The 21,943-nt window shown below is 48.3% G+C and overlaps 1 protein-coding gene across 1 annotated transcript in view; it reads left to right on the top strand.

The window, feature by feature from the left end:
- Positions 1-21,717, top strand: part of ATP6V0D1 (ATPase H+ transporting V0 subunit d1) — a 34,491-nt gene extending 12,774 nt beyond the window's left edge. The window contains exons 3-8 of the mRNA XM_010403431.3: positions 11,150-11,328; positions 14,287-14,366; positions 18,164-18,241; positions 18,798-18,974; positions 19,741-19,818; positions 20,345-21,717. Coding sequence (XP_010401733.1) covers positions 11,150-11,328; positions 14,287-14,366; positions 18,164-18,241; positions 18,798-18,974; positions 19,741-19,818; positions 20,345-20,506 — 754 coding nt within the window. The 3' untranslated portion in view covers positions 20,507-21,717. The remainder of the gene's footprint in view (positions 1-11,149; positions 11,329-14,286; positions 14,367-18,163; positions 18,242-18,797; positions 18,975-19,740; positions 19,819-20,344) is intronic.
- Positions 21,718-21,943: the final 226 nt, after the last annotated feature.

The raw sequence follows: 21,943 nt of genomic DNA, 5'->3' as shown, positions 1-21,943 counted from the left end.
TTCGCAGTGCTGCCTAGAGGAAGGCAAAAGGTGAAGCAGGAAAAAGCTGTTTTCCCATATGGAATGTCTGCAGTCTCTGTAGAGTGTTGTGCAAGGAGTCCAAGAGTTCAGCTGAGTTTTGTCGTGGTTCTGCCACACCACTGATGGAGGGGTCTCCTCTGGGTCCGCACTCATCACACAGTGGAGTATTGTTGAAGTAGAGAAGGTGTTACCAGCTTTGACTGGTCCAAGGTGGGAGTCACTATCAGGGTATTAGAATCTCTAATAGCTTGTAATGACACCACAGACAGGTTAAAAGAGAAGATACAGTGAACCACAAGGAGTTTGGAGAGGGTGCTGCTTTTGCCCAGTGGGTCTTCGTATCTTCTCTTGATAAACCTAGTATTTGGTGATGGGCCTAGTAGAAAAGAAGGTAGACTAGATGTGACTTCTTGGACTGCCTTTCAGGCTGTGTTCCCTGAAACTGTCCCTTGAGTTGTTGTAGGTCTTGGTTTGGGGCAGGGGACAGAAATTTTCAGAGATTTGCTGACAGTGTTAAACTTCCCATGTGTGTCCCAAATAGTTGGAGTGGAGAACAGCCCTTTTTGGAGCTGGCAACATGCACTTGTGCCACTGGCTTTCATCTAGCTCAGGCATGTATGGAGGCAGCACCATAAAAATGTTCAGCCAAAGGATGTTGGCAGTGCTGAGGATTTTGTGCTTGTGCACCCAGAGGTATTGTGTTATCCTACCTGCCTGGGGGACACTGGGACAAGCCTGTGCCACTTGATTTTTCACCCTGGGTGCGCACGCAGATAAGGGGTGATTTATATTTGCCTTTTGAGCATGACTATTTCCTACTCCATTCTTTTAGGATAGTTAATGAAACCTGAGCAGGAAATGGTAAAGACTGCTCCTGGTAGACAGCTCAGGGCAATTGAGGCACCAGGTGGTCAGAAGAAGAAATTGTACTCAACTGGATGTATCTGTGTGCTAATAGTATACAGGCTGAAGTGAAATAAAAAATAGTAGAAAGATGTGGAAAGTTTGAGCAGGGCTGGCTTCTGCAGGAGGAAAGCTTGAGTTCACCAAGACCTCTTTTGAGTTGTAAACAGAGATTTTTAACACTGAGTGAGATTGTAGGAGGTGTGTCTGGCTCAAAATGGAAGGAAATGTTTTGTAGCATGTCCAGCTTTGACACTCACTGCTGCTGGATGTCTTTGTATGTACTTACCTTTTTGGCCTCCTTAGGACTCCTGGATAACCTCACATAAGACGGGCACATTGGAGCCTGTTAACGCTCACTGCTAGTGGTCAGAGTGTGCATGGCTGATGCCTGGAGGTGGATCAAGCATTTAAAAAACTGTCAGGCTTTCTCCTTCCGGAGTGTCCTGCTGGACCTTTGGGGTGGTTTTGAGTGGATCATCAGGTGATTGTTTTGCTTGTTTTTTGAGGGTGCTGAGATCTGACCCGGGACACATTGCTGAGATCTGGGGAAATGTCTGATTGTGGGAGCAGCTGTAGTCCTTGTCTCCTCTGGCTTCAGCGCCAACCTGCCAGGAGCCATGCCGTTTGTCCCATATGGAATTATACCATGTAATTTCAGTTGCCTCTTTGAAGCAGCCCCTGCAATAAGTGAGGCCAGGGAAAGGAGAAGCAGCAATAGGGGGGCAGTGCAAGGGCTGTGGAGCAGAGGGTGTGTGTTCCGTGCCCGGCTCCAGGAGAGCACCTTCCGTGCCCGGCTCCAGGGAGGGGAGGCCGCGCTGCCGGTTGCTTGCCGGAAGGTGGCACTCCAGCCCCGTGCTGCCTGTCCCCAGGTGCACCGCGAGTGTGGGTGAGGATGGTCACCTGGGGAGGTGGGCAGGAGTTAACCTCTGTCCTGAGCATAGGAGAAAGGACAGTGTTTAAAAGCACGTGAACAAAACTGACCTCAGAACGTGGCTAGGCAGCAGCCCCAAAGTAAGGTCTTTGTTTCCCAAGTCACTTGCTGACACTGATTTTTTTTTTTGTCCTGTTGTGCTCCTCTCCTGGCACCACACTGACTCTTTCCTGGCTCTGATTCTCTCCAGGAACTCTTCTGTGGCAAGTGTTGCGTTCTTAGTACCAAAATAAGGGAAATCAGCCAGCTTCCTCAATTTGTTTTTTCAAGTGGTGGCTGTAGCTGGCAGCCTCTGCCACTGCAAGCAGAAAGCTCGGTTTGCTGAGCCTGCTACAGTCTCCATAACACACCTGCTTGCTCTGCATCTTGCCACGCAGCTCCTTGCTGGAAGTCTGCTGGTGCTTCCCCATGTCTTTCAGCCAACCATACTAGGTTCTGAGCGATAGGCACAAATTGTCTGTTAACATCTCTGCTCCAACACAAACAATGGACTCTTTGCCTGGGGGAATGCAGTGGTGCTCTGTAGGGCAGCAACAAACAGGTATTAAGTGTTCTTGAAACAGCAAAAGCCACTTCCTGAATTCAACAAGCACATATTGACTTGTGGGATGGAAGTGGGTTTTAGGTTCTTCTCAGTGATGTGCTGCCCTGCCTTTCTGTACAGGCTTTGTTCTTTGTGTTCACCTGACACGGTGCCATGGCCTGTCTCTCCTTCCTTCCAGTGTTCCTGTGTATGGTTTAGATAGGAGCAACATTAGGATAAAGAATCCTGACTCTAACCTGCTGTAGGCTTATCAGATTTTCAGCTTTAGTATTTTTCCAATGGTAGGGAGAAGGGTGTAGTGGGTTTTTTGGGTTGGTTTGTTTGTTTTTTGTTGCGTGGTGGTTTTTTGTTTGGGGTTTGTTTTGGGTTTTTTTCCCTCCCCCTTGTTTCAGCACAGTCTCTTCCCTGCTCCAGAAAGTCTGGCTTTGCAGCAGACCAGTGTCAGGGCTCTGGCAGCTGTTGGGCCCCTTGAACCCTCACAGCAAACTGATGGGCAGAGAAGGGTTTGGTCTTGTCTTCAGGGGGGAGCTGGGGGTAACTGTGGACACTGAGTGTGCTGTGGGAGTGAGGGTTGGGGGCAAGCTGGGTCTAAATACGTCTTCCAAATCTGGGATCAAGCCTGTCATCAGAGGACAGACTAGGTCATCTTTTATCTTTATCTTACCAGCAAGGGCTGGGAACCAGGTTCTTTTTTTGCCCTGAGGTTGCAGTGGGGAACTTGGCTTTCAGTATGTTTTTGTGGTCACAAGATGTGTTTTTGATGAGGCTGCATGTACCTTTTCCCCTTGCACGTGCCTTTTCTTAGCTCACACTTCCCTCTGTTACCTTCTCTCTGACCCGGTCCTGCTCTGCCTCTCCCCTGCACTGGATAGATCTAGTTTCTGCTGCACAACTTTGAGTTCAATTTTAATTTTGCAGCAGTGGTTTTTCTGCAGCCAAATTGTTTCAATTGCTACTTGAGCTCAAGAGCAGTAATCCTCCTCTCTGGAGTAGGAAGTTGCCTGTCTTCATTCTGAGTGTACTGGAGTGTGCATCCTGGCACAACTGTGGAGGTTACAAAATATGACTACATCCTTTTGAAATCCTTTCCTGCAGAAGGAAAAAAACCCTCCAAATGCTTTACATTAGTGTAGTTCAGTGGGGCAAGTGCAACAATCTGAAGGATCTTTCCTAATGCTGCTGTGGTTAAAATTACACTCTACAATTTCAGTCAGGGTCCTTGGTGGCAGTGGGGTTAGGAAGCAAAATTTACTGTAGTGGCTGGGGATCCTGCAATAAAAGGTTTAAGAGCCTTTTCTGACAGAGATTGTTTTGGCAAAGCAGCGCAGGTTTCTGACAAACAGCTTCCCTGTTTGCAGGGAGTGCAAAGTTGAACTGATAAGCCAAGTTCTTGGAGGGATTACACAATATTCAAAATAAGAGGGCATGTAGCTAATGGTCTGGAAATGATCAGAGACTTGTGTCCTCTGGATGGTGGCATCAGAGCTGCATCTGCTCACCTGCATTCCCAAAGGATGCTGATCTCACTGGTTTCCCAGAACCAGTGTCTGTGACAATGGACTGGGTTGCATGGTGGTGACTGTGGGAGTCATGGTGTGACTGTGGGTGCTCTCATTAGAAAGGAAATCTTTGAAAGGTGTATTTCACTGTATATTACATTAAGAGGATGCTTTTTTTCCCCAGACCTCTGGTGCCTGAAAAACATTTCGTTTGGCCAGTGGATTTGAATGGGAACAACAGAACTTTCCTCCTATGGAGCAGCACTGTTCTTCACTTGGAAGGTGTTAACACCGTGCCTGGCAAACAGTGAGCTCTGGTAGTGACAGTAATGTCATAACAAAATGTTACTGGTGGCAGTAAAGATGCAGCAAAAACTGAGTGATGAGCTCCAGATGTCAGCCCATGTGTCACTAAGATAAAGACGTCTTTGGTGAAACACTGCAGCTCTGAGAAGGGGCCCTAGCATGCAAGCTGTGGGTGATTAAGTGAGAATTCGTTGCCCCTGGATAAGATCCCTGTCCAAGCTTATGTGGTGTCATCCACAGGCAGTGTGTGGACTTCTGTCTTCTTGGGCTTTGTTTAAAGCTGAATTCCTCTGGTGATTCTGCAGTTTGCAGGACCAGTCCTTGTACTTCCCCTGTGCTCCTTCTTGCAGTCTTTTCCTTGACAGGCTGAACAGAATGTCTGTTAGAGGCATAAAACAAGAAGGGAAGGGAGTGTGTGTATTAGAGGTTATTGATGCTCCTCAAATCAATTTATATGTGACTGCAGCTTTTGCAGAAGAACACCTGTATGCAATGCCTTCAGCTGAGTGTGCACTCACTAAGCATTTCTGTGCACGTGTAACATGCTTCACTCCTTGATTGAAACCATTCCCAAGGTCTTTAGTGCTTGACCTTAGCAGCCTTTGTTTTCCTTTTACCTTTCCATTGATTTGCCTCACCCAATGCTCTAGACTGTCATGTTCAGCCCAGAGAAGGCCTGGAGGCCAAGGGTTCTGAAGGCTTCCTGGGGGCATCTTGGGTCTGAGTCACCTCTCCCAGGTCCGTTCTGTAAGCTAGTTTGAAGTCTAGTGAATACTTGTGTAGAGCTTTGCCTAGGTACCACAATACTTAGAGACTGAACTAAATATTGTAGCTGCCTCATATGATTTACTGCATGTCAAATGAGACGATGAATTTTCTTGTCTTCTGCTGGCATCAGGTCTGTATGCACAGAGATGTTCTGCACATTGGCTGGGTCCAGACCATACATTCACTGAGAAGTAGATAAAGGCTTTTGGGCCTCTAAACTCAGGTTTCTTAGCTACTAGAGACAGTTTGGGGGATAATGTGAACAGTGCACCCTTTCCTCTTATTTTATATCTGTGAAATGTTTGGGGGTTTGTGCTTTACATGTAAGATTAGAAGAACTTTGTGCAAGTTTGACTTCTGCAGCTGGTTCCTGTGAAAGCAGCATGATTACATGGTTTTGGGCAATATTTAAAATGTAATTAGTGCTCAAGTCTGCTCAACATGGTGCAGAGTGCCAGGGCTCAGCTTTGCGTATCAACCTTGTGTTTCTCAAGCTTTGAGGCATCAAGTTTAGGCAACCAGAGATTCTTGCACCAGGCTGCAAGGTGTTCAAAACATTCTCTGGTGTTTCAAGGGTTTTTTACAGATCAGGAACACTGAATCAAATTCATAAAGCCTTAAAATTAAAAGTACTTTGTGTAGCTTTTTTCTCGTTAGTTTAATGCAGCTAACACTGTATCGCTGCTTGTGAGTTAACAGATGATACCAGTGGAAAACTGAGGTCAGTATCCCAAGAGACATAGACTAGAGGATAGTAAAAATCATGTGGAGATACAGCTAAATATAGATTAATGCTGAGAACATTCCTGGATACTTGGTTTTGAAAGGCTGCCACAGCCTCTGTAGTACTGTGAAGTTATAACTCTCTGCTCTCAGATGGTCTTGTTGATCTAAGTTTAGCAGAGCACCCACTTACTGGCTCAATGCCCTTGGTTTGTGGTGGCAACCATGAAATTCTGAGCTTTTTCTTTGGCAGGTTCATGAATGTAGCACTTAGGTATGGTTTGTATTGGTGTGACTCTAGGAAGGACAATGTGCAAAGAGGAAGAGACCAGCAAGGACACTGAGCAGAGAGCATTGCACACTGCATCTGCTCTTGCTGTTCCCTGGACTGTCTGACCTCAGCTGCAGATGAGAGGTAGAACTGCTGCTGATCTGACATGTTCTAATACAAGCTGAAAAACTGATTAAAGGATTTGACTCTGTTCACATCCATTGTCTGTTATTCAAACAAGTCTCAGTGAGACACTGAGATCTTCCTGATGTGCAACATTCTTCTTTCCAGATCAGGACAGCTGTGCAGTTATTTACTAATGATCTCAAGCTGACCCCGCAGATACAAACATCTCAGCTGTTGGCACTATTCTTAGTGTCAGCCACTGCTCTTTTGGGCTTTGAAGTCTGTGTTGCTTTCCCCCGTGGCTGCTTAACATTTGGAGCTTGAGAGAGGTGTGACAAGTGGCTCTGTGTACCAGCACAGTATCCAGTGGGATACAGATGGATCTCTGTATTTATGCACAAACCCAAGGAAGTAGTGGTACAACCAGCCTGAAACTTTTTCCCTGAGTTACTTCTCCCAACACCCCCTGAGTATGTGAACTGAATGAGCTGCAAGAGGGAAGCACTAGATGCTAAAGTGACTATAGTCAAAACAACTTCATTATCTTTTAAAGCTGTCTCTAGAATTCATGCCGAGTTCGAAGCACTGCTCTGATCCCACTGGAAATTTCGCTTTTTCATCCCAAAATAAATACATGCTTCTATAGTAATCTGAGTAACTGCCCAGTGCAGTCACATAAGGACTTTGGCCTTGCTCACAGTAGTCTGAGTTAACGTCTAATGCTGGTTTTGGAAAGCATTAAAGTTGCCTGAGCAAGGCAATACCTCAACCCATCCCAACAAAACTCCTGCTATGCACCTCTGCATTGGCCCACTGCTGTCTGTTGGCTGTGACATGGAGGGCTGTCCTCATGATCCCTTGCAGAGCAGCTGCTAAGCTACAGTTTTGGCTCTACTTTTGGAGGATCCCTGAGAATCTCAGGTCATGCAATGTTCCATCATTATTCATGCTTTGTGACCACTTGCAGTATTGTTGACGGTTTTTTTAGTGTCCTGGAACAGAAAGCAATAAAAAACCAACCTATCTTTTGTAGGACAATGACTCTTTATGATTAGATTAGATTAGTAAGTGGGGGAGGGAGAAGGTGTAACTGTTTTGGGGTCACTGCCTTGCAGTGCTGTGCTTGAGTGCCTTGCAGCCAAGTTGTAAACGCCCCATGTGATGAGTGTTCATGCATTTCATGTGCTCCCCTGCTAAAACAGCCTTTCCAAATACTCAGTGGGCCACTGCAGTCTTTCTTGGATTTCTCATTTATCAGTGTCTGTACTTAAGTAATGCCAGAAGGAGGAAACATACATTGTCAAGGTACCTGTGCATGGCTTTTGCACGTGTGCTCTACCCTTGCTTGATTCTACTCCATAGCTAGCCATGGGTGACTATGTCAGGATTTAGCTTCTGGGGGCTGGCTCTCCTCTCTTCTCTGTGAGGGGTCTCTGATCTGTCTGCCTGAGACCATACCTCCCAAAACCAGCAGTGAGAGTGAACTCTGGCCTGCTGCTGCTGGAAGGAAGGTTTGGCCCACCAACCCCCCTCTTTTGGCTTCTCTAGGCATATCCTAGTCTGATTTTGTTCTTGTTATCTGAGTGTCATCCAATGCATATTGTTCTGCAGTGGGAGTTGCTGGAGGAGCAAAGATCGTGGCTCCAGTTGTCTCGGACTTCAGGAAGCTGTAAATCATCATCTCTTTCCTGCTGTGGATGATGCTGAGGATATTCCTATGTTTGCTGACTGTTTTATGTTCTTTAATAAAAAGTTATACTTTCCTGTGAGATGTTACTGACGCTTCTCAGTATTGACTAAAATTGTATTTCTGTGAACGTGAATTTCTGGAATATACCACACCTCCAGGAGGAGTTATGCCTGGTGTAACTGTGCATGTCACACTCTGGCCAGTTTTGTGCCCATACCCCTGGATGAGCAGAAAGCTCCACAGATGAGAAGAGGCTTTTCCAGCTGCCCTGGCACTAGAAGAGTTGCCTTGTAGTTATGAGTGACTAAGCTGTGACTGGTTTTATTGGGATGAAGTAGGGACTGAATGTGAATGAGGGTGGTCTGGGCTTGCTTGAAGTAAATGGAACTACCATCAAGGATTAGGTAGTGGTGCTGATGTCTGGCTGGCCTTGACAGGCACAAGAAGACCTTTGTCCTGCTGTATCTCCCTTGTTATTGTGAAGGTTTGAAATGCTGTCACGATGGAAATTTGAAGGAGAATTCCCCCCTTTATCTCACGCATGTTAACTCTTCCTGCAGGGATGAATCCTTTGACAGCAAGATTTAAGTGGGTGAAGTAATCTTTAAAACAGTTGATGCCTCTTTAGAGGCATTGGCATTTGGGTTATAGACCATGCATTTCCCAGACCTCCCTGAAGGATGAGGAAAAATCAAATTAAGGGGTATAAATTAAACAAGGAGGGCCGTGCTTTGCTCTCTGGCACTGGAATCCAGCTGGGTTGTCTTTCCTGGCACCATCAGTCTGAAAGCAGGAGCTTCCATGTATGAAGAGAGTCAGATTTTGGCAGCTCTCCCAAAACCTGGCTGTGGTTTTTGTGCTGAGTTGGACGGGGCAGGCATGAATGAGCTTGGTGGGACTCCAGTAAGCTGCTCTGAAGACCTGAGAGCAGAAGGGCTCCAAACAGTTTTCCTCAGTTCCTTTTTTGTCCTGACTTTGGCCAGGCTTCTTGCAAGTATCTTGTGGAGAGTGGTATCTGTAGTAAACTGGGGATAGGAAGGAGGTGGGCTGGCATACATGACCTTATTTCCTTACCTATTCCCTCACTGTAGGCTGAGTTAAAGTAACAAATTTGGTCTCATCGTATATTGTGCTTTGCTTTGTTGAGAGAAGTGCTGCCTATGGTCTTTCCTTAAGGCTACTGTGTTGCGCAAAGGAAACTTTCATGTTGAGGGCAGATGGTGGAGCTGGAAAATGATCTTCTGTATCCTTGTTCTGGCGCACCTCATGGAGAAGCATCTGTGTTAGGGTGCAGATGCTTTTATTTACCAGGAACCAGCTGCTTACTGCAAGGGACTTACCTCAGTTCTCATAAACAGGCCCTTCTTGCTGTCCTGGAGATTGCAATCATCTCCATGGTGAGAGCTGCACAAACAGGAGGGAAGATAATGACCTTGTGGATTAAAAGGCAAAAGGAGGTTTCCTAGTACGTGAAGCTTGTGCTGATTGCCCTGGTTCTAGATTGAACCAGGAAAGGTAGGCTGCAAACACAAAAGGGTGCTCTGCAAAAATCATAGGGCCAGGAGGTGCACTACTCAGCCTTGCAGTGTGGAGAGAAAAAAGCAGCGCCTGTTTGAGGAACTAAGGTGTGGATTTGATTTGTTCATGGACGTGCCCTTTGAGCATATTTGAGAGGCAATAAGCCCATCTAATAAAAACTAGTAAAATCTGCCTTTAACTGGCTCTGCTTACCTGCCTTTGATGTGGTTAAAGGGAAGCAGGTCTGCACTGTGCTCCTTGTTACCTTGGAAATACAAAGGCCAACAGCATCCCAATGTGAGTCTGGCAAACATCACCAGAGCTTTGCCATGCCTGTCTTTGCCACAGTCCCAGGATGCTGGCCTTAAGTTCCTTTCTTCAGTACTCAAGTACCTGTGGGAAGCCTGACTCTCAGCAGAGCTTCAACTCCAGATGTGCACACCTTCTTCTGCCATTCTAATTCAGGCCTGATCTCGGTTGTTTTGGAGCAGCTCCTGCCAAGGAGCTTCTTCAGGTCTTTTCCATCATCTAACTTTTTAGAGTTAGAGTTCTAGCAGTGAGATCAAGGGAGTGTAAAATGCCACATATCCTTCTCTTCAGCATCTGTGCCTCTTCCCGGTGCTACTGAGGGATTTGTGCAAAGGCAACTTCTGACTAAAAAACCCCCTCATCTCATTTGATGTTTTTCAGGTTCTCAGCTTGGTTGGCTTGTGGCTTAGCTGGTGGTTAAGATGCCTAGAGCATCACTGCTGTTCTTGCTGGGGACACTTAGTATTTATGTGATGCCTTGATCGCTTGCTTGGACCTTCTACTTGGAGAAGGCTACCAGCCTTTCATGTGTCCCCAGTCTTCAGGCCATCTGTGTCTCTGTTCTTTGGCTGGACTGGGAGTACTGGGAGGTGTTCTTTCTCCTCTGCTCAGCACTAGAGGAGGCCTCACCTGCGTGCTGTGCCTAGTTCTGAGCTCCTCACTGCAGGAGAAACATGGACATACTGGGGAGAAGGGCCACAAAGGGCTTGTGTTGGTGGAACTTATGCCAGGTGCTGTGATTCCAGATTGAATGTCCCGTTGCTGCAGTACCAAAGACTGGATCTGCTAATCCTGAACAACATAAGTGGAAAACTTGGTTTGGGATGTCATAACTTGGGTTAATGCTAAGAAGTTTGTAACTTTTGGTGTAGAGGTGTGAAAAACCTTGTGTGTAGTTTCGTGAGGGTGTGAGTGAAGGTTGTGCCAAAGCTGCCCATCCTGTTGTTTTTGGAACAGAGTGAGGCTACAGAAATGTGACCCTTCCTCCTTTCACTTGGCAAGATGGAGCAGTGTTGCTGGCACTGAAGCTGGAGCCAGGCTCCTCTTGGAGGTGTGCGGGGTTAGAATTAGAGACAGTAGACAAATGACCACGGGGGAATGTTAGGAAAAGCCTTTTCATTGCAAGTGTGGTCAGATGCTGAAGCAGACCCCCAGTGAAGTTGTGAGATACACATCCTTGCAAATAATTCAAAGTTCATATGAACATTCAGAAGTCTTTTTGCCTGAGCAGCTAGAGCTGACCATGCTCAGAGCAGGGTTGGGGCCAGAGACCTCCAGAAGTCAGTTCCAATCTAGCGCTCTTCAGTGGTAAGTGGTACCCAGATGGTGTGGTTCAGCTGTGGCATAAATCAAAGCCTGGGATTATGCCTGACTGCCTTTTCCTAGGTCGGCATGATAAGCAGACGCTGAGGTACCTTAGTACTTCTCTGTGGGAAGCTTGCATCTTTCTGGAGATGTTCATGAGGAGATGATGTGTGCCTGTTGCTGGGTTTCGTATTATACGTATTGTTTCAGTCTTCCTCTCTCATTCCTCCAGGTACAGCTACATGATTGACAATGTCATTCTGCTGATCACTGGGACTCTGCACCAGCGTTCCATCTCTGAACTGGTGCCCAAGTGCCATCCTCTGGGAAGTTTCGAGCAGATGGAAGCTGTGAACATTGCTCAGACACCTGCGGAGCTCTACAATGCAATCCTGGTGGACACTCCCCTGGGTGAGTGGAGCCATTCAAAATACCTCTCAGCTGTGTGTGGTGGAACAGATGTCCCTTTCTCCCCCAGTCTAACTAGCTCCAGCTAAGCCTAAGTTGTGTTCCAGGAAGACAAAGCAGTGGGTAATGCAGAGCTGTGGCTGTACTGCCTGTGGTGGCTGGGCTTGAGTTCAGGTTTATGCCTGTCCTATGCCATCTTTTCCTCTGGAGAACCAGCTAGCTCTCTGTACCCTTCAATCAGTGTCCGGGCCAGCACAGTGGTAGGGCAGACTGCTGGAAAGTTTGGTTTTTGTGAGCCAGGCTTTGAGTCTCCTTAGTGAAGGGCTATTGGGTCTTCTGCTGGAACAAATAATTTGATTTCCAGCACTTTTAGTTGGACCATTGGGTAATTTCTTGTATGCAGTTTTTATAGATAATTACAGAGATCTGCACATGCCCAGTCTTGTTCTGAGACTACTAAAATTAGCACTAGTTAAATGAAGGCCCTTTATATAAACAAAAAACAAGCCCAAACAACCACTGCAAAACAAAGAAATCTCCAAAAGCCTTTTAAAACTCATTGTATAGCAGCATCTTGGACTGAAGTATATTGTCTCAGGGCTACAGGCTTGTTTAGGAGGCACATAATACTAAAATCAAATGTCTTATGAACAGCTAGTCAGATAGATGTGTTCTTTAAAGATAAAAAGTGTAGGAAGTGGTTCTGGAGAAAATATGGAAGTCTTTGCAGCAGTAGGGGAGGTAGTCACAGGTGACTTGCTAGTTTAGCATCTGTGGGCAATAACGTAATGAGATATGCCTGAGTCGGTGATTAGTCATTCTTTTGGGGTTGCTAGAAAGAACAAAACACTCTAAGTCATCATACTGTCTTTGATAGAAATAGTTGGGTTTGGAACTGAAGTGCTTTTGCAAATGCTCTGTGTAATAATGGGGCAAATGAAGTAGTTGTCATGGAAAAATGACTTGTGTCCAGCAAAGAAGGGAGAACGTGCCTCAAGAGATCTGGGTTGCAAGGCAGGACGACAACAACGCAGCAGGAGAACTGAGGCTCTGCATGCAGCTGAGTTGAGCCCACTGTAGGGATGATGTGTGGGAAGAAAATCCTCCTCACAAATAAGTGGGAACCTTCCCACTTTGGCAAGAAGATAGAACGGAGTATTTCAGAGATTATGTCTCAGAGACCTTAAAGCTTCCAGCAGAATATGGAGTGAAAATTCCCCATGTCAGTGTTGAGGTGGTTCTGGAGAAGATGGCTGGCAGTTGAGGGTCTTTGCCTCTTGCATTCATGTACTTGCACATGAGTTTGTTTTGCCTGCTTCAGCCCTGGCTGGGCCGGCTTCTCCAGACCTTTGCCCTGGCCATGCCCTTGGGGCTGTGTACCAACTAGTGTGGCATTTCTTCAGCAGGGGAACATGGGGAGTAGCTGTGTTGCCTAAACAAGCAGGCATGCAGGCTTCAGTTGTTTAACTTGCACTCTTTCCAGTGACCACACGCAAAGGAACAGCAGCTCTATCTCCTAAAAGGACTTGAGTTGCGACGTGGCTTGGTGGGAATGCCTAACCCCAAATGGCTTTCATAGGTTAACAGGGCAAAATGAGATTTGCTGTAAGCCTAATTTGGGATATTGGAGGGCCAAGAACTGAAATAGCTGTGTACTTATTCCTCAGCTACTCTTGAAGTAGCCACTGCTTAGCTATCCAGGCTGGCCAGCACGTCCTGCAGTAAAAACCAGTCCTGGCACACTCTGTTTGCATTTTTGCCAGCCATTGGGAACAGTGTTCCCCCAGCCACGTGGCGTTGTGCTCTGATGCTGCAAAGAAACTTCTGGGGAGGTTAACCTCCATTCAGAACTCTCCTGACCCACATTGTGGCTGCTGTCCCTCCAGGCAGCTCATGCTATAAAAGTGGTGCAGGCCAGAGGTGTGAGTCTGCATTGCAGCTGGTTTGTTGCACAGAGCAGAGCACTGGTCAGTTCTCAGCACAACTGTGGTGTCTGTTACCCACAGCTGCAGTGTGTAAGCTGAGACAGATCAGATTTCTCTTTGTAGCAAATTCAGCAAAGTTGGTTGCTGAGTGAGAGTTGAAGAAGTCAGGAAGTCTTGTCAGTGGGTTTTATTGTACCACTCATTTGCTAGCAAGAACACACCAGCAGCATTATATTGCACTGTAGATGTACAAAACTCATCTATATCTGCAGCTTACAGCACCTGTTTGGTCTGAAATCTGTGTTCTTTAGGTGGCAACAACAACTCCCTCCCAGAGGTACTCTGGCAAAGTATGTAGGACTGAGCATCCTACCAAGTCCTACTAATTTATTCTGTCTCCTGTTGCTAACTTCCAGCTAGAGAAATAAAAGCACTTGGAAGACGTAGAAAATGAGACTGATAGACTTGACCAGGAGAAACAACTCCTGACTCAAACCATGACCAGTGTCATGGTCTGTAGGAGCTGTGGCATCACCATGCCTTCTTAATCCACACTAAGATATTGTAGAAGGAGGCAGAAGCATCAGCTCCTTGTGACTCACTAGCTGCTGTCTCACAGGTACTTAAGCACTCCTGCAATGCTGTAGCAGGCAGTTCAAAGCTGCCTTGTCACCTCCAAGTGCCTGCATGTGGGAACAGTTTGGGGATTGCTTATTTTTAAATACAGGCTTCTGTATCACTGATAACTGGAGGCTGGAGCTGAGAATTTCTGCTGGGAATAGGCTGTTAACAAAACCATAGGATTAAGGGTGAAGCAAGACTTTCATATGAGAACCCCAAAAATTATTATGGCCTAAGGAACCATGGTGGAGCCTGAGGTTTTGAGTCACGACAGTTTGGCTGCTCAAGATAAGGGCCAGGCCTAGGAGGGACAAACTCAAGACAGGGTGTGCTTCTGCCTGGTATTATAGAGGAGTCTGGAAAGTGCTGACCATGGGTCTGGTTAGGGCAATGCTAACTTCTGTCTCTGTTTCAGCTGCTTTCTTCCAAGACTGCATATCTGAACAGGACCTGGATGAAATGAATATTGAAATAATTCGAAACACCCTGTATAAGGTAAATGAGTCACAGAATTGCAGAATGGGTTAGGTTGGAAAGGGCCACAGTGGGTCATCTGGTTCTACCTCCTCAGTCAAGCAAGGTTATCCCAGAGCACATGGCACAGGATTGTGTCCAGGTGGTTCTGGAACATCTCCAGTGAGGGAGGCTCCACACCCTCTCTGGGCAAACAGTTCCAGTGCATGGTCACCCACACAGTATAAAACTTCTTCCTCGTATTCAGGTAGGACTTCCTGTGCATCAGTTTCTGCCTGTTGCCTCTTGTCCTAGTGCTAGAGTCTCTAAGAAGGGAAGGAGATATTAATTTCCCTATTTATTCCTGGCATGGTGATTAAACATGGCCAAAACCTAGTTGCATCCATTGGAAAGTAAAGATAGAGCTCCTGGAGGGCCCTGACATCCGATCACACAACTCTGCCGGGTCAGGGCACCAGAGCTAGGCAGAGAGGAGGATTTTCTTGGAGCTGTCGAGTCCGTGCAAGAGATTTTGCAGAGGTTGTGTCTTTGAATTTCCTCATGCCCCGGGCAGGCAGGAGAAGTCTGCTCCCTCACCACAGGGGTTCAGAGGTGTAGTTAACTGCATTCAAGGTGACTAGATCTTAAACTTGGTTGAAGGACTCCCATTGGCTTCTCACCCTGTCTTGAGCCCTTTCCAAAGACCTTCCAGCAGTCTGCTCAAGCCTTCTGTGGCTGTGGTTGGGGTTAGATGTCCTTGGTAGAGCAGTGTAAAAGGTGGAAGCTGGGGAGAGTATTGGCAGAGGGATGTGGAGGGGCTAAGGATCTCCTTGTCCTGAGCTGTCATCTCCTCTGCGGGCCCTGTCTGGTTTTAGCTGGCAGTGTCGAAGCATGTGTTTATGTGCAGGCTGTGGCTATCGCTCCATCTCAACTCTCTGGATCAAGGGTGGGATGTAGATTGTATCTGTCAATCTTGTTTTGGCTGGTCACAGCCAGCCTGCAGTTGGTGTGACCTCTTCTTCCTAAGGAAGCTGTGGCCTGTTTGGAGAGGCAGAGAGCAGGTCAGGCGTGAAGGGAAGAAGGCAAAGGGAGGGAGAAGGAATGGCGTGTCAGCAGTCATGCCCAGCTGCCTGTGGCCTCTGGCATGTACTGGTCTTTGCTGTAATGAGGAGGGACACCTGTGTGCATAAACACCACAGCCTTGCAGGGCACTGGCCTCAGTCTTGACGTGAGTCAGGAGGGGAAGGCAGGGAGCAGAGTGGGCACAGGGAAAACCAGTTGGGAGGGAGGTGGGATGTATCCCCTTGCATCCCAGCTGCCATGTCCTTTCCCATATCCTTTCTGAGGCTTGATACTGCTTTGTAGTCTGCTCTTCCTACCCACAAATGGAAATGTAGGTGCCTGTAATGCCTCAGTGTGTGCAGCACTGGTTCTTGCTAAAGAGCAGCCCCTGGGGAATACAGGGGCTCTGTCCGTAACAAATCACAGGGATGAAGGGGTGGAAAAGGTGATTACTGCTTACAGACTCTATTTGAAGCCACCTCTCTCCCTAGGGACTGGAAAATGTATAATACAATGCAAATGAGGGAAATAAAGTCAGGTCTGAAATCTGCAGAGAGCTGCTCTGAAAAACACAACAGGCCCGGGACAAATGCCTGTGTCCATGTGAAGTTGGCATGGGAAGGGGAAGTGCTATCTCCCAGACATACTGGAGGTTTTTTTCAGGAATCTGTAAGGGTGTTGACAGAAGACTTGAGCAGGATTCATAGGAGGAAAGCTATTACAAAGGTTTCTTGTTAGCAATGAAGGTTCTCAAATGGAAATATGGTTAAGATGGGGAACAGAGGTTAAAAGTGGTCAGTGCTTAGTGTAGAGTGCAATCAGTAGCCAAGTCCTGCAACGGAAGTGTGCTGGCATTGTTATCTTCAGTGCTTACTCCCTTTGTTTCACCTCTTGTTGAAGTGAAGCCAGCTGACTGTTGTCCTTTGCTGGTGACTTTCTTGTAGGAACCAGCTGAAGGAGCTTTGTGACTGGATAATAAAATAAAGCAGGTGAATCAATGTGGATAAATGTGGAGTGGTGTATAGCAGAGGCAAGGAGGGAACCCCAGCTCTGCTTGTACAGTGAGGGTCTCCTTGTTCCTTCCTACTACTAAATGGAATCTTGGGTAGTGATTGACCTAAGCAAGTGTCTCTCTGCAAGGTAACGTGTTCCTAACAGTATAAAAGAACTGAGTATCACTGTGCTACTGAATCCCTCTGTAAAGCGTGTTTGACCTGGACACTATCTCATTCCACTTACCTCAGAGTATGAACAGCAAAACAGGAGAAAGTGCTAAGGAGGACACATTAGAGGCTCGGGTATGATGATTTCTGTATGGAAACCCTCACCTGGAAGAGGAGGGAATCCAAGCTGTGGTGGTATCTACAGATGATGTTGGAAAAGTCAGCGTGGATGACAGGCTTGTCTTCAGACTGGATTTGAGGACAGATGAAGCTAGCAGGAGGTAGAGGGGGTGGGTTCATGAAAGGGAAGACCGACTGAGGATCATTAAAGGCAAAGACACCCCTGTTCCTGGGGTAAGGGCTTCAGGACACTGGAGCGTTTCTGTCAGTTGCCATCGCTGGAAGGGCACCAGTGTTCAGGTGTTTACAGACTGTGTTTCCATGGTGTCTGTGATATTGGATCCCCATTCACTGCTGGATATTTGAGTTCACCTGTATTTGCTTCTAAAGCCTTAGGTTTGTGCATGAGCTCTGATAAGGGCAGAGGTAGTGACTGAATCTCTTCTCCACATTCCCTTTCCTGTCAGCCTCAAACAGCATCCATTATCCATGTCCCTGTTCCTGTGGTAACTCTGCAGACTGATGCTCTGTGCTCTCCTCCACCTGAGCAGTGGCGAGTGCTGGAGAGGCTCTCTTTGATGAGTGATGCTCACCCAGCATTGTCCTCTTGCACTGTGTGGTAACAAATATTTACAGAACACAGTAATCCAGGTGCTTTCCTAGTGCAGAGGCTGAGGGTGTCCAACTTGCACTTTCTTGGTCCATCTTCAGTCCTAGAGTTGTTGTGATAAAGCAGAGATTTATGGTGTCTCTGCATTCTTTTTTTCCATCCCTTTGAAGTGATTCTGGTTGCAGCTCTCTGCCCAGGGAGGTGTTTTATCACATGATCACTTCTGAGAACATTTTTGCTGAATGATACTTTTAGCCATCCACAGCCTTCTTAGGCTCCCCCTGGGAGACACAGTCATCTTCCAGATGGATTACAGAACATCTCCACAAAGGATTACGTTTCCTGGAGGCAGCATAGCTGTGCCCGGCCTTATGTTTTCTGCAGTGCTCCAGTTGGGATAAGAGACCAAGTGGCCACAGTGTGAAAAGACAATTAGAGAGAATGGCTGGTTTCTTTCACAGATGTCCTGTCTCATCTCTTGACTCTGCTTACGCAGCACTACTTTCTGAGTGTAGGTCTTGCAGCTATGGTTGTGTGGCTTGGCATGTTTGTGGAGGCCAGAGCAGGGTCAGGAAACCATGTGAGGCTTCAGTGAGCTAGGCGACTCAAAGGAGAAAAATAGGCTTTAACCTTGCTGCCTGGAGATCTTGCCCACAGTAAGCTCATGCAGTCACTTGAACAAACCCAACCACAATCCTTCATGTCTCTGGCTCCTGGGGAAGCACTGTCCTTGTGTGGGCAAGTTCACATGGGGCCAGACTGCCTGTGCTGTGTTACAGAGCGTCTGGGAGCCTCCCTGCTTGCTGTCTGTCCTCTGCTAAAGGCCCTGTGGGGGAGTAGATGAAGCTGTGCAGAAGAGTGCTCATCTGCCCTCTCTCTTCCAGGCTTACCTGGAGTCCTTCTACAAGTTCTGCAAGACGCTGGGAGGTACCACGGCAGATGCCATGTGCCCAATCCTGGAGGTAGGTCTGGAAGCTCCCATAGCTGGATAGTATTAGAGTGATGGCCATCACTCCCTACTCAGGTCCAGCTTGTCTGCCAGTGTTAAGCATTCTCCAGATAGTCTTCAGCATCCCCAGGCCCACTTGACCTGCTCGCTGGGAGGAGACCTGGGGAACGCTGCCTGCATATGACTTTGGTTCCCCAAGTACTGATACATTTGTTGCCTCTGTGGCAACTTCTTCATCCTCTCACATGGATAACAAGTAGGAGAGCTACCAGAGCTGTTTGGGTCACAGCCTGTCTACATGCCAAGGCTTGATGTGAGTTGTGCAGAACTCAGGAGCAGTAGGTGAGAGACATTCCTTGACTTGGGCAGGATTTGGCTTGTGCCTGGGATAGGGATGTCCGCACCTGACTGCTCCCCAGGTATCAGCTACTGGGCGTACTGGGAGCTGTACACATCCTGGAAGCCTCCTCATGCTGCCTTCTGATGTGGCTTTGTGCAGAGCAGTACTGATATCTGCCAGCCTCTGGTAAAGACACTGCATCCCAGCATGAACCACTTTTTTCCTGCAGTTTGAAGCTGACCGGAGGGCCTTCATTATCACCATCAACTCATTTGGTACTGAGCTGTCCAAGGAGGACCGAGCCAAGCTGTTCCCACACTGTGGCAAGCTCTACCCTGAGGGCCTAGCTCAGCTGGCCAGGGCAGATGACTACGAGCAAGTCAAAAACGTTGCTGACTACTACCCTGTGAGTGCTCTGGGGTGAGGGCTGTGGGGACTGGTACAAGGACCTGCTCTGGATCAGAGCTTCTTGGGGACCTGGAGGAACTTGTGGCTTGACAGCTTGGGGAGAGAGGTACCAGTCTTCTGCAATGCTGTTGGTCCTGCACTCTGCTTGGCCAGGACTTGGCTTGCCTGAAATGTCATTGGCTTGTTAGTCATGGCTGTCATTTCAGTGGTGATTGGGAGACAATGTTCCCTGTCCCAGGGTGTGGGGACTGCCTTTACCACCAAACCCTTGAGGTGTTGACGTGGCAGCAGTGCCAGGCTCTCCTTGCCTGATTTAGGAATGGAAATGTGTCTTCAATGAGAAGTGGTGTTGCTCCACTTCCAGCCCTGAGCGCTGGTTCAGTTGAAGGTGAGACACTGACCTGAGAGGACACGTTTGGATTTGTCTGTGTTCAAGCCACTTTGTGCATGGCTGGTGACCTGTTTGGAGTTGGAGTCTGAGCTCAGTGTCCCCATACTGAGCAGCCAGTGTGTGTAGGCACTGGGGTCTGGCCCAAACACTCCAGTCTGTATATGGAGGGGTCTGTACTTGATGCCCTTTTTCCTGTAGACTCAAAGCAATGATACGCCTTTGAGAACTGCACATTTTGGAGAAGGGGCAGGACTCTTGGCTTCTCTGTCCTCTGACTTGACAGAGTGGCTGGAGTATCTGTCTCACACAGGGGGCCCTCAAGTGCTGCTGAGCTTGGGTACAGGGTATATGCTCATGTAATGCCTTCCTGCAGGAGTACAAACTGCTATTTGAAGGGGCTGGCAGCAACCCTGGAGACAAAACCCTTGAAGACCGGTTCTTTGAGCATGAGGTGAGTGAGCCCTGAGATGCGTCTTGATATGTGCCATTTGCAAAGGTCCAGGCGTCAGGAAGCTGGTCTGCTGCCCTGTCAGGAGTGCTGTGGATGAACAGGATTTGGGGGAAGGAGAAGCATGCTTGCCCTCTGCTCCTGCATGAGAATGGGGGCCTGGCATAGTGCTTGGCCTGTTGTCTCACCCAGACAGATTAGAGCAGTGTGGGGAGGCATGTTTGGGGCTCCTGGTGGATATTTGGTCCATCAGTAGCAAAACCAGAGTGTAATTATATGGAAAATGAGGACTTTATGGTACCTGAATTATAAATATTTTCCTCTTCCAATGTCAAAGCCTGTCCTGAGCCATATGCTGCAGGTTAGAGCTGTCCCGAGAACCTAGAGAGATAGAGAACAGGATACCTGTGCTGAGCCTTCCAGCCTGCTGGGAAGTCATGGGCCCTTCCAAGCAGCTTCACGCTTGCCTTGACCAACTCCTCCTATATGAGGTGAACAAATTACATGTCCTCCTCTGGGCTTTCCCCAGGTGAAGCTGAACAAGCTGGCCTTCCTCAACCAATTCCACTTTGGAGTCTTCTACGCCTTCGTGAAGCTGAAGGAGCAGGAGTGCCGCAACATTGTGTGGATCGCAGAGTGCATTGCCCAGCGGCACAGGACCAAGATCGACAACTACATTCCCATCTTCTAACTCTGCTCTGCTCCTGTCCGACCCTCCCGCCCCTGGAGTCCGGAGGGACCCCTAACTCCCTGAGTTGTCCCTTGCCCAGACTCCAGGGATGTCCCATCTGTGGAACTGGATCAAATGAGGAAACTGTACAGTTGCTAGTTAAATTATTCACAAGCTGACGTTTGAGTTGTGTGTACTGTGAGACGTCCAGAGGGACCAGTGGTCCAGGCTTAGCCCTGTGCAGCAGGAGGGCCTCCTGTTGTGTATGCAGTAGTCCCAGTGTTCCTGTACTAATTGCTGTGTGCGCTTATGCTCATAGAGCAAGCTTGAGTTGCAGGGGGCTGCCTCTGAGGGGGTCCCACTGCTGCAGAGGAGTGCATCAGGTCTGCCATGGCTGGGGGGGCCCTCTGTCAGTGCTCTGCACGCCTCCTACTTGGTGTTATTCCTGTGAGATGTAGTTAGAGTGTGGTTTGTAGTGTAGCCCATGCTGCTGTGCAATCCCTGCATCCCCTTGTAGTGAACCCTGACCTGGGAGAGACCAAGCAGCCCTGGCCAGGACTGGAATGGAGCCTGTGGGAATGTGAGGGTGGAGCCAGAGTCCTTGTGGAGCAGAGTTCTCCCACTCCGGTAGTGTTTGCACTTGTGCAGCCTCGCTGTGTCTGCAGAAGCAGCTCTCATCAGTATCCCTGCTGCAATGGACAGGGCTCCATAAGCTAGCTGAGCTCCTTCCTCCTGTGGAGACCCCCAGCTTGCAGTTTACTGTCACAACCATGCAAGAGCTGGGGCTCCTCTGGGCTCTGCGGATGGTGCTGGAGCCCTGCCCCCCTGGAGGGTAGACATCCAGGCTCCTCCCCTGCAGAGAGTGGGTTGGCGCTGCCATGGAGCTGTATGGCACAGCTGGCCAGGGGACAGAGCAGCCTTAGTCACCCTGGTGAGGGTGGAGATATCCCAGGCCCTGCCTGTCCATGGTCTGGGGTGGGAGCCAAGCCCTGGGCATGGTGTGGCAGCCCTGCTCTTTGCTGCTCTGTCCTGGCTAGCTCCTACTTGCACTTGAGTTCTGGGAGATGTGCAATGGCAGCAGACAAGCCTTGCTGGTGGGAAACATGCTGGATGCTGCTGGGAGGAAGGATCAGTGGAGAGCGGCTCTGTCCCAGCTAGTGCTGTGGTCACCTCTGCAGTTTGTTTTCCTGTGATCCCCTCCTCTCTACACCAATAAATATCTGCCTACTGCACTGTGCTCTCCTGCTTACTTGGGCACCTGTTCCCACAGCCCCAGGTGGAGCCCCCATCAGCCACAGGGAATTTGGTAGTTGTGGTAGTGGAGCCTGGTGTGGCTCCTGTGTGAGTTGGGACACTTGTTTCTATCACAGGCATGGCGGTGGTACCAGCCCAGGAGGCTCAGGGTACTCCCTCCAGCCCAAGCCATGACAGTGCTTGGTCTGTATGTGCCTAAGGGGT

Source organism: Corvus cornix, chromosome 11 (genome assembly GCF_000738735.6).
Source record: "Corvus cornix cornix isolate S_Up_H32 chromosome 11, ASM73873v5, whole genome shotgun sequence".
Classification (NCBI taxonomy): domain Eukaryota; kingdom Metazoa; phylum Chordata; class Aves; order Passeriformes; family Corvidae; genus Corvus; species Corvus cornix.
This window is presented reverse-complemented; position numbering and strand designations above follow the sequence as displayed.